This window comes from Oratosquilla oratoria, chromosome 23 (genome assembly GCF_046742065.1).
Source record: "Oratosquilla oratoria isolate Oo_2021 chromosome 23, ASM4674206v1, whole genome shotgun sequence".
NCBI lineage: Eukaryota > Metazoa > Arthropoda > Malacostraca > Stomatopoda > Squillidae > Oratosquilla > Oratosquilla oratoria.
The window spans coordinates 38,324,928-38,344,597 of NC_134799.1; the positions used below are offsets into that span (position 1 = coordinate 38,324,928).

Here is a 19,670-nt window from a genome sequence, read left to right on the forward strand (position 1 = left end):
GAAGAGCAGAAAGTTTGTAATAAACTACGTGCCCCCAAAAACAGCCTCGTGGGAAGAGTGAACATAAAAGTATGTTAGAAGACACAAGGATAACATTAAACAAGATAATGGAAGAGGGAGGATGAATAGTTATGATGGGCGACTTTAATTGCAAAGAAATCTGCTGGGAAGAGTTGACAGTAAAGGGTGGAGAAGACTCATGGGGAAATGTTCTACTTGAGATGATTATTGACCATACAATGACACAATGGATGCAGGAGAACACTAGGTATAGAAATGAAGAACCATCGAGACTAGACCTAATAATCACATCAGAACCTGAAATAGTGGAAAAGATAGAATACCAGGCATCAATAAGTAAAAGTGACCACATATTGATAGAACTAGAACTAAATGAGAAAAAATACATGAAAAGAAATGAACAATATAGAAAAGGAAGATTGATGTATGATTTTTTTTTTTTTTTATAAAATAAGAGAATTCTTTCAAAATGAAAACTCGAAAAGAATACACAAAGAAGATACAACAGTAGAAGAGAAATGGAATATTTTGACAAAAAATTATAAAGGAGTGGAAAAGTATGTCCCAAGACAAAAACAAGAAAAAGAATATGTAAAGTGTTGGTACAACAAAAGTTGTAGGAAGTTAAAAGACAAAAGAGACAAAGCTTGGACCCAATTGAAGAAAGACAAAAGACCTGAAAAATGGAAAATAGAAATAGAATATGTACAAGCGTGCACAGAGGAAAAGAGAAAATATGAAAAAGATGTCATAGAAAAATGTAAAGATCAACCAAAACTATTTACAGATTTGTAAACAACAAACTGAAAAACAAACAAGATTTGGAGAAATTAAGACAAGGAGGAGTTGAGTATCAGAGGAAATAGACATGGCGGAAATTATGAACAGGCATTTTAAATCAGTGTTTACAAGGGAGAATATACAACCGGAAGAGATCGAATGGAAGGAGAAAGTCCCCCCTATGAAAGAAATAGAAGTAACAAAGAATGAAATTATGAAACACTTGAGTAATCTTGATGTCAGAAAATTGCATGGACCAGATGAAATAGCAAACTGGATTTTGAAAGAATGCAGAAATGAACTGGCAGACAAAATACATAGCATAATAAATAGTTCCTTGAAAGAAGGAAAAGTTCCAGAAGATTGGAAAAAAGCAAATATAGTACCTATATATAAAGGAGGAAATAAAGAAGACCCTATAAACATAGACAAGTCTCTCTAACAAGTACAATAGCAAAAATTTGTGAAACAATTATCAAAAGTAGATGGGTAAAGTATTTAGAAAAAAACAGCATCCTAAATCCAAGGCAATTTGGATTCAGACAAGGACAACCATGCATCACTAATTTAATATGTTTCTATTCAAGGCTAATAGATATAATACAAGAAAGAGATGGATGGGCTGATTGTGCATTTCTAGACCTAAAAAATGCTTTTGACAAAGTACCACATAAGAAGTTGCTTAAGAAATTAGAAACTGAAGGAGGAATACAGGGCAAACTGCTTAAATGGATGGAAGACTTTTTGCAAGAAAGAAAAATGAGAGTAGTGATAAGAGACAAACACTCAAAATGGGATGAAGTAATAAGCGGTGTTCCACAAGGAACAGTTCTGGTCCCAATAATGTTTGCTATATATATTAAAGATATGGATAAAGAAATTAAAAGTTATATGAGCTTCTTTGCAGATGATGCAAAACTATTAAAAAAAAGTGAACACGGAAGAAGATTGTGAATCACTACAGAGTGATCTAAATAAAGTATGGGAATGGAGTAGGAAGTGGGAGATGGAGTTCAACACTAAAAAGTGTAGTATAATGGAATTTGGAAAAAGCAAAAACAGAATAACAGGATCATATAAATTGGGAGAAGGAATAAAAAAAGTAGAAAATGAGAAGGACCTAGGAGTCATTGTTATGAATAATATGTCACCTGAGAAACATATAAACAAGATTTTTGGAGAAACTTATAATTTAATAAGAACAATCAAAGTGGCATTTACATACCTGGATGAAGAAATGGTGAAGAAAATTCTAATCACTTTGATAAGACCAAGATTGGAATATGCAGCAACGATGTGGTCACCAAGTACAAAAAAATGTATAAAAAAACTTGAAAGAATACAAAGAGCAATTACAAAATTGGCACCAACACTCTCAAAACTATCATATGAAGAGAGACTAGCAAAACTTGAACTACAGACACTAGAGCAAAGAAGAGAGAGAGAGGAGATTTGATAGCTATTTACAGAATCATGAAAGGCATAGAAATTATTGATAGAGAGAATCTGATAAAATGGGATGATAGAAATACAAGAGGGCACAGAAAGAAAATCAAGAAAGACAGCTATAGAAGAGATCTGAAAAAGAACAGCTTTCCTCACAGAGTAATAGACAGTTGGAACAAATTAGAAGAGAAAGTGGTGTGTGCAAAAACAATACATAAATTTAAAAACAGTTTAGATAAAATGAGATATGAAGACGGGACACCGCAAGCATAGCTCCCCTTTCCGTAAAATACAACTAGGTAAATACAATCGTCGGATTGACGGCGAAGATTGGAACTCCGGAAAAAACGCAATTTTCGTGGATTTCAACTACGAGGGAGTACCTTTTTGTATTTATAGGGAAGGGGAAAGCTCGTGGTGTAGTGGGAAGGTGATGAAAAAGGAGAAGGGGAGGGATTACTGAGGGAAATGGAAGGAAATGAGGAAGGGGAGGACTTGGTCCAGGCAGGCAGACGCCATGTAAACAAACGCGGGCCGGATGAATTTAGTGACGAAGAAGGGATTAACAAAAATGTAAAGATTAGAAATATAGATAAGAGCAGCACAATGGAAGGTGAAGATAACAATTTCCAAGGATTTAATGAGGGGGGGGGGAAGCCAACCCTACCTGATTAGCAAACCTAGAAGAAAAAAACTGAGAAAATTCTCAAACATTGGGAGGATAGATTCGGTGAACTCACGCAGATCACGCAGAGAGTTGAAAAATTGGAAGAATTAGAGAAGGTGAACAAAAAACTAACTAAAGAAATAGAAGTATTAAAAAGACAGTTAAAAGAAGTAAAAGATGAGAATGAGGAATTAAAGAAGAAGAATAAAGAGAATAAAGAGTCCATAGCAAAAGAAGCACAGGGTTGGGGAAAAAATCCAAGAGAACAACAAAATTGCAATTAATGATATAGTAAAACAGCAAATGAAAGAACAAACTGAAGACACAGTTATTAAAGTGATGAGACAGAAGGAGAATATAGTAAGGGACTTAGCAGATAAAAAGAAATGTATAATTATTTTAGGAATGGAAGAGAAGTATAATCTAAATAGGACCACAAGAATCAAAGAGGAAAAAGAAAAAGTAAACATTTTATTAGAATTAATTCAAGAAGATGAACCTGAAATCGGGAAACAAATTGAAGAAATGTATTGGCTCAGAAAATATAGTACAGATAAGACCAGACCAATTAAGGTTAAATTCAGGTCACAAACGACAGCAGAGAATATCTTAGCAAAAACAGGGAAACTAGCAGACAGTGAACAATATAAAAAGGTATGAATAAAAAGAGAAATTAATAAAGAAGAGAGGATGAGAAGACAAAAAGACAAGAAGCTAAAGAAAAAAAACGAGATGAGATCAGTCAGAAAAAGAGGAATTCTATGGGAGAGTAGTGAATATGAAAGTGAGGAAATGGGTCATAACAGAGAAAAACAAAAGGGAAACAGAGAATACAATGGAAGTAGCAGAAAATTAAGAGTGTCTTACACAAATAGACATACATACATACATATACCAAGGCTTTTTCCCCCTTACAAGGGAGGTAGCCAAAAAGGAAAAGGCATAAAATCATTCCCACCCATTCCACCCCTGAATACACTCCACACCCCTCCACCCTCCCTCTTATCTTAGCACCTCCTGGATGACGGGTCATCCCTGCACCTTGTCCACTGCCCTGGGTCAGAAGCAGTGTCGCAAGACACAGCACATCCACAGCAAGGCCGCTTCATTAAATCGGCGACCCCCTCTCTCCGTCCCCCCCAATGCATGAAAGGAGAAGACGGGGAGAAATCCCTTCGGGCTGCGTCAAATTTTGCTCACACATACTACCTCACCCCCCACCCCACCCCCATTCCATCTCATGCATCACATCATCCATATACAACAATTCTCCATTCACCCCTGTCTTCCGTCCTCTCCCGTCCTTCCTCAACAGACATTCCCCTCTTCCCCAAAGCCCCCTTCACCCCATCCATCCACCTCATCCTAGGACGTCCCCTCATGTTCACTCCCTCCACATATGCCTTCCATACCTCTTTTACTAGTCTTTCTTCACTCATTCTTTCCATGTGTCCAAACCATCCTAATACTCTTTCATCAACCCTATCTCCCAACTCCCTTTCCACCCCCGTTCTTTTCCTCACCTCCCCATTTCTCACTCTATCTAGCCTAGTAACCCCTATCATACTTCTCAGACACCTCATTTCAAACACATTCAAACTACTTCTCTCTTCCTCTCTTATGTTCCATGTTTCTGCCCCATACAGTGCTGTTGGCACAATCACTCCTTCATACAGTCTCCTCTTAGCATCCATTCCCAAATGTCTATTCCACATTACACTCTTCAATACACCAAGGCATTTACTCGCTTCTCTCAATCTACATTCTACCTCCACCTTCACTCCACCTTTCCTGCCACAAATATAGATGGATTAATAACAGGACTGAATGAGCTGAATGATTATCTGAAGGAAAAAGAACCAAACATAATGGGAATTGTAGAGACAAAATTAAAAGGTCTACTCCCACCCAACAGTGTAGGACATGATGCATATAATTACTGGATTAGAAACAGAGAGACAAAACAAGGGGGTGGAGTTATGTTCCTGACTAAGAAGGATATAAACATGAGGAATGTCACATATGGAAAGAATAGAGATGATTATGATCGAAGTGGAAGACAAAGATAAGAAGAGCAGAAAGTTTGTAATAAATTATGTGCCTCCAAAAACAGCCTCGTGGGAAGAGAGAGAACATAAAAGTATGTTAGAAGACACAAGGATAACATTAAATAAGATAATGGAAGATGGAGGAAGAATAGTTATGATGGGCGACTTTAATTGCAAAGAAGTCTGCTGGGAAGAGATGACAGTAAAGGGTGGAGATGACTCATGGGGAAATGTTCTACTTGAGATGATTATTGACCATACAATGACACAATGGATTCAAGAGAACACTAGGTATAGAAATGAAGAAGAACCATTGAGACTAGACCTAATAATCACATCAGAACCTGAAATAGTGGAAAAGATTGAATATAAGACACCAATAAGTAAAAGTGACCACATATTGATTGAACTGGAACTAAATGAGGAGAAATACATGAAAAGAAATGAACAATATAGAAAAGGAAGATTGATGTATGAAAAAACAAATTTTGATAAAATAAGAGAATTCTTTCAAAAAGAAAACTGGGAAAGAATATACAAAGAGGAAAAAACAGTGGAAGAGAAATGGAATATTTTGACAAAAAGTTATAAAAAAAAAAAAAAAAAAAAAAAAAAAAGGAGTGGAAAAGTATGTCCCAAGACAAAAACAAGAAAAAGAATATGTAAAGTGTTGGTACAACAAAAGTTGTAGGAAGTTAAAAAACAAAAAAGATAAAGCTTGGACAAAATGGAAGAAAGACAAAAGACCTGAAAAATGGAAAATATATACTAGTTATAGAAATGAATATGTACAAGTGTGCACAGAGGAGAAGAGAAAATATGAAAAAGATGTCATAGAAAAATGTAAAGATCAACCAAAACAATTTTACAGATTTGTAAACAACAAACTGAAAAACAAACAAGATTTAGAGAAATTATGACAAGGAGGAGTTGCATATACAGAGTAAATAGAAATGGCAGAAATTATGAACAAGCCTTTTAAATCGGTGTTTACAAGGGAGAACATACAACCTGAAGAGATCGAATGGGAAGAGAAAGTCCCCCCTATGAAAGAAATAGAAGCAACAAAGAATGAAATAATGAAACACTTGAGTAATCTTGATGTCAGAAAATCGCATGGACCAGATGAAATAGCAAACTGGATTTTGAAAGAATGCAGAAATGAACTGGCAGACAAAATACATAGCATAATAAACAGTTTATTGAAAGAAGGAAAAGTTCCAGAAGATTGGAAAAAAGCAAATATAGTACCTATATATAAAGGAGGAAATAAAGAAGACCCTACAAACTATAGACAAGTCTCTCTAACAAGTACAATAGCAAAAATTTGTGAAAGAATTATCAAAAGTAGATGGGTAAAGTATTTAGAAAAATCAATGTGCTAAATCCAAGGCAATTTGGATTCAGACAAGGACAACCATGCATCACCAATTTAATATGCTTCTATTCAAGGATAATAGATATAATACAAGAAAGAGATGGATGGGCTGATGGTGCATTTCTAGACCTAAAAAATGCTTTTGACAAAGTACCACATAAGAAGTTGCTTAAGAAATTAGAAACTGAAGGAGGAATACAGGGCAAACTGCTTAAATGGATGGAAGACTTTTTGCAAGAAAGAAAGATGAGAGTAGTGATAAGAGACAAACACTCAAATTGGGATGAAGTAATAAGTGGTGTTCCACAAGGAACAGTTCTGGTCCCAATAATGTTTGCTATATATATCAAAGATATGGATGAAGAAATTGAAAGTTGTATGAGCTTCTTTGCAGATGATGCAAAACTGTTAAAAAAAAAAAAGATTGTGAGTCACTACAGAGTGATCTCAATAAAGTATGGGAATGGAGTAGGAAGTGAAAGATGGAGTTCAATACTAAGAAGTGTAATATAATGGAATTTGGAAAAAGCAAAAACAGAATAGTAGGATCATATAAATTGGGAGAAGGAATAAAAAAAGTAGAAAATGAGAAGGACCTGGGAGTCATTATCATGAATAATATGTCACCTGAGAAACATATAAACAAGATTTTTGGAGAAACTTATAATTTAATAAGAACAATCAAAGTGGCATTTACATACCTGGATGAAGAAATGGTGAAGAATATACTAATCACTTTGATAAGACCAAGATTGGAATATGCAGCAATGATGTGGTCACCAAGTACAAAAAATTGTATAATAAAACTTGAAAGAATACAAAGAGCAATTACAAAATTGGCACCAACACTCTCAAAACTATCATATGAAGAGAGACTAGCAAAACTTGAGCTACAGACATTAGAGCAAAGAAGAGAGAGAGGAGATTTGATAACTATTTAAAGAATCATGAAAGGCATAGAAAATATTGATAGATGATATGATATGGTTTCACGTCACAAACTCCCCCTATCGGAAGGCAGAGGATCTAATAAAATGGGATGATAGAAATACAAGAGGACACAAAAAGAAAATCAAGAAAGACAGTTATAGAAGAGATCTGAAAAAGAACAGCTTTCCTCACAGAGTAATAGACATTTGGAACAAGTTAGATGAGAAAGTGGTGTGTGCAAAAACAATACATGAATTTAAAAACAGTTTAGATAAAATGAGATATGAAGATGGGACACCACGAGCATAGCTCCCCTTTCCGTAAAATACAACTAGGTAAACTAGGTAAAATACACACACACAAAAAAAATTCCCCATTCTTTTCTCGTTTTTGTTTTTCTTTATTTTTTTATTAGCTTCATTTCTTAGTGTCTTGTCTCTATCTTTTTCCTTATTGGTCATTTGCTTGTATCTGCTTATCCATATACTTTTGTAGATTTCACTTTTTGCCAACTTTCCTATTTTTGTTAATACTCCTTCTGCTATTATTTGTGACCTTAGTTTAACTTTTAGAGGTCGATTCTTTTCTTTGGAGTATTGTCCCATTTTATGCACTTCTATTTCCTTTTCTATTTTTTGCCCCTCATCTTCTACTTCTTTCAAAATTTCTTTTGCTATTTTGTCTCTTTTTCCCTTAAGTACCTAACTAAATTGTGTTTTTCCTATATAATATATATCACTATGTACTTTTTTTTTTGTGTTATTATTATCTTGTTCATGTTGGGAGATCATACTTCATTTCTTTCATCCCAATATGGTGCCTTCTCTCTAGTGAAAACAGACTTTGGCCATTTCTAGATCTTCTGTGTATTCTATATTTCTTTGGCATAGTTTCACCATTTCCTGTTCATTTTTAAGTTTACCATTCACATATCTATAGAATAGTTTGGGTTCCTCTTTGCATTTTTCTATAATGTCTTTTTCATAGTTCCTTTTTTCATCTCTTCGCACTTTTACAAACTCATTTCTATAGTTTATTAATGTTTGCCATTTTCCAGGTTTTTTATCTTTTCTTCATCTTTTCCTAGCTCTGTTTCTTCTATCTTTTGCCTCACTGCATCTTCTGTTGAACCAGCATTTAATGTACACTCTCTCCGGTTTCTGTCTTGGTACATGCATTCACTCCTTCATTGTAATTATCCATCAATATATCTCATTTCTCTTCCATTTTTGTCTCTTCCATGTAAAATTTTTCCCAATTGGCATTCTGAAGGAATTTCTTTAGTTTTCCAAAGTCTGTTTTGTTGTACATCAATCTTCCTTTCCTGTGCTTTTTATTTCTCTCCATGTATATTTCTTCCTTTAGTTCAGTCTCAGTAAGTATATGGTCACTCTTTCCAATTGGTGTCTTGTTTTGAATTTTATCCACAATTTCAGGTACTGTTGTAAATATTAAATCTAGTCTCGACGGCTCCTCATTGTTTCTGTATCTGATGTTTTCACTGACCCGCTGTGTCACTATATATTCCATGGTCATGTCCAGTAACACATTACCCCCACAACTCTTCTCCACCTTTCACTGTCATATCCTCCAAACAAATTTCTCTGCAGTTAAAATTCCCCATAATTACCAGGTTATCTCCTCCCATTAGTATCTCATTTAATGAATGCCTTGTATCTTCTAGCATTTTGATATGCTCATTCTCTTTCCCAGCGCTCATTTTTGGGGACACGTAAGTCACCACAAACTTTCTACTTTTCATGTCCTTGTCTTTGACTTTTATCATGATCATTTCTACATTACCTTTGCCCTCCGCAATTTTTGTCACATTCAAGTTTTTCTTGGCCAAGAACATGATTCCTCCTCCCTGTTTCTCGTCTCTGTGTTTTTAATCCAGTAATTGTATAGCCCTTGTCCAACAATGATGGATAGTACTGAACCCCTTAATCTAGTCTCCACAATTCCCATATTATGTCTGGTTTTTCTTCTAACAGGTAATCATTAAGTTCATTCAGTCCTGAAATTAATCCATCGATGTTAGTATAGGCCACTTTTAATTTTTTTTTCTTTCTCCATCTTTTTTTCTGTTTTTGGTTCACCCATTCTGATGTACCATTTTCTCAGTCTCATGTCGATTACTCTCCAATGGAATTCCTTCCTTTCAGCCTACATTCTCTTCACATTTTTTTTTTCCTTAGCTTCATCTCTTGGTGTCTTCTCTTTTTCTAATTCCTCAATACTCATTTCTCTTTTTATCCATATCTTATTGTAATGTTCACTCCTTGCTAACTTACCTACTTTTTCAAATATGTCTTCTACTACCATTTGTGATCTTAGTTTTATCTTTAGGGGTCGATTTCTTTCCTTAGAATAATGACCAATTCTATACACATCGTCGATGTCTTTCTCTACATCCTGGTCTCCATCCTGAATTTCTTTTAGGATTGCTATTGCTGTTTCTTTTTCTTCTTTTTCTCTCATGTACCTTGCCAGACCATGTTTTTCTTTTAGTCCATATACCACAATACATTTTTTCCTATCCACTGCATCTCTGACCCAATTTGTCTTTTCATTTACCTGCATTTGTTTGCACATATCCCCTTGTTTTTTTTTTTTTTATCCCACTTATCCTATCAAGGACTTCCATGCCTTTCATGATTCTGTAAATTGCCAATAAATTGGCTCTTTCTCTTCTTTGTTCCAGGGTTGATAGTTCCAGTTTAGACAATCTTTGTTTGTATGTCAATTTTTAAAGTGTTGGGCCATCTTTGTCATTGCTCTTTGGATTCTTTCTATTTTCCTTCTATTATTTTTTATACTGGGTGTCCATAATGTCACAGCATACTCCAATCTTGGTTTTATTAGTGTGACTAGTATTTTTTCACCATTACTTTATCCAAGTAATTAAAAGCCACCTTTATTGATCTTACTAAATTGTAGGTTTCTCCAACTATCTATTTTATATGTTTGTCTGGGGACATGTCTTTGGTGATAATTACTCCTAGATCCTTTTTGGAACTAACTTTCTGTAGTGTCCTAATATTCTTTTTTTTTTTTTACTTTTTCCAAATTCCATCATACTACATTTCTTAATGTTGAAGTTCACTTCCCACTTTTGACTCCATTCCCAGACTTTATCCAGGTCTCTCTGTAGAAATTCACAGTCTTTTTCCATACTTACTTTCTTTAGTAGTTTTGCATCATCTGCAAAGATGTTCATGTAACATTCTACACCTTCATCCATGTCATTTATGTATATAGAGCAAACATTATAAGAGCCAATACTGAACCCTGTGAGACTCCACTTATCATTTCTTCCCAGGTCAAGTTTTTATTTCTAACCACCACTCTCATTTGTCTCGCCCTCATTTTGGCTCCTCCCAGATGATGATGATGATGATGATGATGATGATGATGATGATGATGATGATGATGATGATGATGATGATGATGATGATACATACATACATACATATACCACAGGCTTTTTCCCCCTAACAAGGGAGGTAGCCAAAAAAACAAAGGCATAAAATCCACTCCCACCCATTCCATCCCCACATACTCCATTCCCCCTCCACCCTCTTCCCTCCCTCTTATCTTGGTACCTCCTGGATGACAGGTCACCCTGCATCTTGCCCACTGCCCTGGGACAGAAACAGTGTTACAAGACACAGTACATCCCCAGCAAAGCCACTTCATTAAATTAATGACCCCCCTCTCTGTCCCCTAATGCAGAAAAAGAGAAGAATGGGAGAAATCCCTTTGGGATGCATCAATATATTTCTCACACACACTCCCTCACCCCCATCCCCCAACCAATCCCCTATCTTCTGTCTTCTCCCATCCTTCCTCAACAGACATTCCCCTCTTTCCCAATACCCCTTTTACCCCATCCATCCATCTCATCCTTGGTTGCACCCTTATGTTCACTCCCTCTACCTCTGCCTTCCACACCTCTTTTACAGTACTAATCTTTCTTCACTCATTCTTTCCATGTGTCCAAACCATCCTAACACTCTTTCATCAACCCACCTCCTCATTTCTCACTCTATCCAGCCTAGTAACCCCTACCATATTTCTCAGGCATCTCATCTCAAACATATTCAAACTCCTCCTTTCTTCCTCTCTTATGTTCCAGGCTTCTGCCACATAAAGTACTGTCAGCACAAGCACTCCTTCATACAATTTCCTCTTAGCATCCATTTCCAAATGTCTATTTCTCATTACACTTTTTATTCCTCCAAGGTATTTACTTGCTTCTTTCAATCTACATTCTACCTCCACCTCCATTCCTCCCTTTCCTACTACATTCGCACCCAAGCATCTAAAGCTATCCACCTCCTCCAGTCTCTCTCCTTTAATGGAGGAAGTGGATAGTTTTAGATACTTGGGTGCAAATGTGGCAGGAAAGGGTGGAATGGAGGTGGAGGTAGAATGTAGACTGAGAGAAGCGAGTAAATGCCTTGGTGGATTAAGTGCAATGAGAAATAGACATTTGGGAATGGAGGCTAAGATGACACTGTATGAAGGAGTGATTCTGCCAACAGCACTGTATGGGGCAGAAACATGGAACATAAGAGAGGAAGAGAGAAGGAGTTTGAATGTGTTTGAGATGAGGTGTCTGAGAAATATGATGGGGGTTACTAGGCTGGATAGAGTGAGAAATGAGGAGGTGAGGAGGAGAACAGGGATGGTAAGGGAGTTGGGAGATAGGGTTGATGAAAGAATATTGGGATGGTTTGGACACATGGAAAGAATGAGTGAAGAAAGACTAGTAAAAGAGGTATGGAAGGCATATGTGGAGGGAGTGAACATGAGGGGGCATCCTAGGATGAGATGGATGGATGGGGTGAAGGGGGCTTGGGGAAGAGGGGAATGTCTGTTGAGGAAGGATGGGAGAGGCCAGAAGACAGGGGTGAATGGAGAATGGCTGTATATGCTTGATGTTGTGATGCATGAGGTGGAATGGGTGGGGGGATGGGGATGAGGTAGTATGTGTGAGAAAAATTTGACACAGTCTGAAGGGATTTCTCCCCGTCTTCTCCTTTTCTGCATGGAGGGACAGAAAGGAGAGGTCACCGATTTAATGAAGCGGTCTTACTGTGGATGTGCTGTGGCTTGCGACACTGCCTCTGACCCAGGGCAGTTGACAAGGTGCCAAGATAAGAGGGAGGGTGGAGGCGAGTGGAGTGTATTTAGGGATGGAATGGGTGGGAATGTTTTTTATGCCTTTTTCTTTTTGGCTACCTCCCTTGTAAGGGGGAAAAGCCTTGGTATATGTATGTATTATTATTATTATCATTATCATTATTATTATCATCATTATTATTATTTTATTATTATTAATATTATCATTATCATCATTCTTACATTATTATTATCATAATCATCATTCTTACATTATTATTATCATTATCATCATTATTATTATTTTATTATTATTAATATTATCATTATCATCATTCTTACATTTAATGAATCATCATATCGTATCCAGTCTCATTAGAAAATGAAAGGTCTCCAGCTCTTCCAATTTAAATCATGAAATAACAGATGCCAGAAAATGCTTCTACTACAGCCTAGACTGATGTAGTGTCCATGATGTAGAGGTATATAAAAAGGACAGGCTGCATGCCATGACAAGAGTGGACTACATACCGTCTGATGCGTGCGAAGAAGAAGAGGGCAGATCGTCCGTGGTGGTCCTCGAGTTGGTGCGGACATTGCTGCTGCCGGGGGAGGATGACTGAGCATTAAGGGACCTGTAAAAGAGGGAGGCATTAAGGGCACATTAACCATTTCTAGTCAGGTGATTAGTTGAATGACTTTGTTCTGGCTGACTCTGGGTAATTTTATTAAGATTTAGAGAAGTCGCTCAGATAGAAAGTGTTGAAGATCTGCCTCAATTAATCAGGTTGTTGGATTGCTGATTCTGAAAGAAGCCACTCAACCCAAAAAGGCAGATTACAAATGCCGTGAGGGATCCCTCTTGGTTGAATAAAATTGCCTGGTGGTAGAAGCCACAAAAAGAGGAGGAAATGTTAAGACAGGGCACGGGAGGAGAAAGAGAGATGGAGGAGCAGGAAGAGGAACAGAAGGAGAGTAGGGGGACGGGAAGAGGATGGAAAAGAATAAGGAGGAGGATATGGGGAAAAGAAGAAAGAAAAGGAGGAGGAGGAAGTTCAGAATAGGGGATCAGGTATTGACAGGGATATCTTCAACATTTATAGCAAGGAAATAGAATTCACAAAGACTGTTTGTGTATTTACCTAGTTGTATTTACCTAGTTGTATCTTATGGAAAGGGAAGCTATGCTTGTGGTGTCCTGTCTCTGTATCACACAGTACCTAAATTATTCTTAAATTCGTGTATGATTTTTGCACACACTATCATTTCGTCCAGTTTGATCCATATATTCACCACTCTGTGGGAAAAGCTGTTCTTTTTCAGGTCTCTTCTATAACTGTCATTTTTGAGATTCTTTCCATGTCCTCTAGTATTTCTCATATCCCAATTTAGTAAGTCTTCTCTATCCAGGACTTTTGTAACTCTCATGATTCTATAGATGGTCAACAAGTCTCTTCTTTCTCTTCTTTGTTCCAGGGTTGGTAACTCTAGTTTTGACAGTCTCTCTTCTTATGACAGTTCTAAAACTGTGGGGTCATCTTCATAGTTGATCTTTGTATTTACCTAGTTATATCTACCTAGTTGTATTTTACAGGAAGGGGAGCTATGCTCGTGGTGTCCTGTCTTCATATCTCGTTTTATCTAGGCCATTTTTAAATTCATGTATTGTTTTTCCACACACCTCATTCTCATGTAACCTGTTCCAAACATCTATTATCCTGTGGGGAAAGCTGTTCTTTTTCAGGTCTTCTATAATTGTCTTTCTTGATTTTCTTTCTATGTCCTCTTGTATCTCTATGATCCCATTTTATTAGATCCTCTCTATCAATAATCTCCATGCCTTTCATGATTCTATAAATAATTATCTAGTCTCCTTTCTCTCTTCTTTGCTCTAATGTTTGTTTCTCAAGTTTTGCCAGCCTCTCCTCATATGATAGTTCTGAGAGCGTTGGTGCCAATATTATTGCTCTTTGTATTCTTTCAAGTTTTGTTATACATTTTTTTGCACTTGGTGACCACATCGTTGCTGCATACTCCAATTTTGGTCTTATCAAAGTGACTAGTATTTTCTTCACCCTTTCTTCATCCAGGTATGTAAATGCCACTTTGATTTATCTTATTAAATTATAAGTTTCTCAAAAATTTTTGTTTATATGCTTCATAATAATGATTCTCAGGTCCTTCTCTTTTTCCACTTTTTTAATTTCTTCCTCTACCAATGTATATGATCCCACTATTCATTTTGCTTCTTTCAAATTCCATTATATTACACTTCTTAATGTTGAATTCCATCTCCCACTTCCTATTCCATTCCCATACTTTATTGAGATCACTTTGCAGCGATTCACAATCTTCTTCAGTGTTCACTTTTTTTCAGCATATTTGCATTGTCTGCAAAGAAGCTCATATAAATTTCAATTCCTTCATCTATATCATTAATATATATAGCAAACATTATTGGGCCAGTACTGTTCCTTGTGGAACTCCACTAATCACTTCATCCCAATTAGAGTGTTTGTCCCTTATCACCACTCTTATTTTCCTTTCATGCAAGAAGTCTTCCATCCACTTAAGTAGTTTGCCCTGTATTCCTCCTGCAATTTCTAATTTCTTTAGCAATTTCTTATGTCGCACATTATTGAAAGCTTTTTTCAGGTCTAGAAAGGCACAATCAGCCCATCCATCTCTTTTCTGTATTATATCTATAAGCCTTGAATAGAAACACATCAAGTTTGTGACACATGATCTTCCTTGTTTAAATCTAAACTGCCTTGGATTTAGTACACTGCTTTTTTCTTATCTAATATAAAAAAAAATTAATGGTTGCTTACGCCGTCCGGTGGTAATTCGGTCACACCTTCGCGTTTGGTGGTAAATCGGTTACACCGCCAACTACGGTGAAGAAGAACTCGAAGAAGAAGAAGACCCGAAGAAATCGAAGAAGAAGAGGAAGAACTCGAAGAAGAAGAAGAAGAAGAAGAAGAAGAAGAAGAAGAAGAAGAAGAAGAAGAAGAAGAAGAAGAAGAAGAAGAAGAAGAAGAACTCGAAGAAGAGGAAGAAGAACTCGAAGAACTCGAAAAAGAAGAACTCGAAGAACTCGAAAAAGAAGAACTCGAAGAAGAACTCGAAGAACTCGAAGAACTCGAAAAAGAAGAACTCGAAGAACTCGAAAAAGAAGAACTCGAAGAACTCGAAAAAGAAGAACTCGAAGAACTCGAAAAAGAAGAACTCGAAGAACTCGAAAGAGAAGAACTCGAAGAAGAACTCGAAGAAGAAGAACTCGAAGAAGAAGGAGAACTCGAAGAAGAAGAACTCGAAGAACTCGAAGAAGAACTCGAAGAAGAACTCGAAGAAGAACTCGAAGAACTCGAAGAACTCGAAGAACTCGAAAAAGAACTCGAAGAACTCGAAGAAGAACTCGAAGAACTCGAAGAAGAACTCGAAGAAGAACTCGAAGAAGAACTCTTTATTTTCCAAAAAAGGGGCGTAGCCCAGGGCGCGCAGCGCCCGCGCATAAGGCGCAGCGCCGCAGGCCAAGGCCCCCGGCGTAGCTGGGCCGGCGCAGCCGGTGGGCTTGTTTTATAAAAAAAAAAAAAAAAATCCATACATCAATCTTCCCTTTCTATATTGTTCATTTTTTCTCATGTACTTTTTTATTTTATTTTTTTTATTTAGTTCCAGTCCTACTAATATGTGGTCACTTTTACTTAGTGGTGTCTTATATTCAATCTTGTCCACTATTTCAGATTCTGATGTGATTGTTAGGTCTAGTCTCAATGATTCTTCCTCATTTCTATACCTAGTATTCTCTTGTATTCATTGTGTCATTGTATGTTCTATAATCATATCAAGTAGTACATTTCTCCATAGATCATCTCCACCCTTCACTGTCATTTCTTCCCAGCAGATTTCTTTACAATTAAAGTCACCCATTATAATTATTCTTCCTCCATCTTCCATTATCTTATTTAGTGTTATCCTTGCGTCTTCTAACATATTCTTGTGTTCTTTCTCTTCCCACGAAGCCATTTTAGGAGGCACATAATTTACCACAAACTTCCTGCTCTTCTTGTCCCTGTCCTCCATTTCCATCATGATCATTTCCACTCTATTCATTCCATATGTAACATTCCTCACATTTATATCCTTCTTAGTCAGGAACATGACTCCACCACCTTGTTTTATTCTCTGTTTCTAATCCAATAATTATAGGCACCATGTCCTACACTGTTGGGTGGTAATGGGTGGTAATTTTGTCTCCACAATTCCCATTATGTCAAGTTCCTTTTCCATCAGGTAATCATTCAGTTCATTCAAACCTGTTATTAATTCATCTATATCTGTGAAGGACACTTAATTTTCTGTTACCTCCATCCTGTTTTCTGTTTCCCTTCTGTTTTTCTCTCCTATGAACCATTTCCTCACTTTCATATCCACTACTCTCCAATAGAATTTCTCTTTGTCTGACTCTGTTCTGTTCTCGTTTTTTTCCCTAGCTTTGATTCTTTTTGTTTTCTCTTCCTCTCTTTCATCTTTATTCATCTCAAAGGGGAAAAGCAAGAGTGCAACAATCATCATGGTATTACAAAATTGAGTGTACCAGGATAGATGCTCACCCATCTGTTCCTGGTATGGGTTTGCTTCCATCTGCTAAAGTTTCAGAGGTTTAAGCAGTTTGAGTGCACACACAGTAAATCAACAACTGATCAAATACTAGCACTTCATGTTCAGCTCCAATGTGAACTTCAATAACTTATGTTGATCTCAAGAATGCATTTGATTCAGTACATCATAACTTGGTCTGGGGTCATTTGCAGATCTGTGGGATTCTGACAAGTATTGCTGACTTGATGTTTGCCCTGTATCCAGAGACAGACATTGAGATGAATTGTGGAGGAGGAATTTCCAGCTTCTTTCCTGATAATTCAAGAGTGAGTCAGGGGTATGTCTTCACCTTAATACTTTTCAACACCTGTATGGACTGGGTATTGGACAGAGTTGTCAACCAATGTCATTGTGGAGCATCCACTTGATAATATCAATATCAGTGACCTTGTCTTTGCTGATGATGCTCTACTTCCTGCAGTCACTGGAAGTCCTTGTTATTCTCCTTGAGTCATTGCACAGAGAGTTGAGATTACTTAGATTCCAGGTTTCCTGGATGCAGATCAATATCCAGGCATTTGGGGCCTTACTAGATGATAAAGTTCAGTCTGTCGATGCATGTGGCAAGGACACTGAAGTCTTGGAAAGTTTATCATACCTTAGTAATGTAATGCAAAACAGTGGTGGGCCATGTCAGGAAGTCTGATGGATTGACATGATCCAAGGTATTATGGATTCACTCAGCCAGGTGTTGATATCTATGCAGGAAGGCTAAGATTTTTTTTTTTTTTTTTTTTTTTTAACTGGTTGTGCTCTTGTTGTAAAGCTGTGAGACATGGGCATTGAATATTAACTTGAAGAGGTGGCTCAAAATACTTGGTGCCCAGTGCCTTTGAAGACTCATGGGGCTATCGCTCAAATGAGTTTGTATCAAACCAGCTTGAGACTCAATTATAGCCTGCTACCAATATAAACCATGAACATTAATCCCAGTTTTATGGCATGTGGCATACTTCCCTGATGCTGATCCCACTCACAGGGATGTCTCCACAAAAGACAACCCTCAGTGGAGGGGACGAGATATCCACAGAACTCATCACTGTTGAAAGCAATTTGGAATGGGTAGGGTGGTTTAAGGGGATTTCCTTGAAAAAAACTGTGACAGATAGCATCTGTGTGTGAGCAAAATGATGCACCCACTGGTGTATGCTCTCAACTGATGATGGTGTGGCCACTTTGCTGTTAGCCCCCATTCATTCAAAATTCCTTAAGCTGAATAATATCACCTGGTGTCGGCTGCATTAAAACTTTGTGATGATGGGGGTCTTTGTGAAGATCTTGATCCTTTAGATAGGAGCTCTACCTCCAGATGAATAAAACCATTTGTCGCTAGCCTTTGTGTAAAGGATGCCATCGGGTCTCAGGTTCCTTAGTACTAAGCAAAATTTAACATTTTCAGTGCCATGACATGCTACTTTTGTTATGGCAAATGACAGGCAATGTTATTCACCTAAGAGAACAGATCCTATTTTGAACAGGGTCTCAAAGCTTGGATCTTTCCATATTTTACTTGAGAAAAAAAATCACCTGGTATTTGGCGTGACAAAATTTGTTTGAACATTATGCTATGAAAATGCAAAGGAGAAATGGATCAATATTTGAAATTGCAACTATCTCAAGCATGCATACAAAATATTATGTTGCTGCTGTCCCCACCCCACCACTACTACTTTCTGCCTTGACTCCAGTCTGAGACCTTATTCCTCCTTCCTCCTTCCCATCACTATCCCATCTCTCCCCACCACCCTCTTCTCCCAGGTACTCACTCGGAGATGATTGAGTCGTGCTCGAGTGAGGAAGTTGGGGAGGCCACAGATCGTCGTTGATCAGTTGAGTCGGCCGAGGTGCGGGTGCTTGAGGACGATGCGCTCCAGTTACCAGAGGAAGAGTGTGTACCTTCTTCTCGAATACTTTCTCTGTAATAAATAGATAGAGCCTCGTTAACCCTTCCTTCCCCATAAGTTGATAAAATCATGCTGTTCTTTTTAACAAAATTTGAAGGAGTGCAGTGTTGAATACATATTCTAATGTTACAACAAAATCTTATGGCAACAAGGTTTCTATCACTTGCGACTCCTTCCAGCTGCTCAGCAGTATAACAAAATTTATTGTAAACAGCCCAATGAAAATTTATACTGTGTATCAATCAACAGATGATCTGCAATGAAGAGATTTTATGTTGTGGTATGTAAGGGATGAGTGAAGGGCAGTGTGGTATGGGGTGTTCTGTTTATTGTGTGTTTACCTATTTGTATTTACCTAGTTGTGTGGCGATGGCTTCTTGGGTAACTGAAGAATGTCAAACCGATTCTTTGTTAGTATTGTTTTATTGTGGGGAGATGACCTGAACATTGATATGACAGTGCAATTCTTTCTTTTATTGTGAATGATTTCTCTGTTGGATTAGTTTTGGAGGATATAGGAGAAGTCCAGAATTCAGCAAGTGCTTGTTTTGTGACCTAAGTATATACAGTATATATTTTTGTATAACTGTATTGCAAGGTTATTGTAGATGCCAAACAGAATACTACTGGGGAGGTTACTTGAATGTAGACATGCTAGTGCAATTCTTTCTTCTCTTATGAGTGATTTCTCTGTTGGGTTTGCT

General features: G+C 37.2%; 1 protein-coding gene across 2 annotated transcripts in view; it reads right to left on the bottom strand.

The window, feature by feature from the left end:
- The window catches only part of LOC143038078 (uncharacterized), a 620,937-nt gene that overhangs the window by 63,547 nt on the left and 537,720 nt on the right, over nucleotides 1–19,670 (bottom strand). For both annotated transcript variants that reach the window (XM_076207001.1, XM_076207000.1), the window contains exons 9-10: nucleotides 18,829–18,978; nucleotides 12,929–13,032 (exon numbers count right to left, since the gene is read on the bottom strand). In XM_076207001.1, the coding sequence (XP_076063116.1) occupies nucleotides 12,929–13,032; nucleotides 18,829–18,978 (254 nt within the window). The remainder of the gene's footprint in view (nucleotides 1–12,928; nucleotides 13,033–18,828; nucleotides 18,979–19,670) is intronic.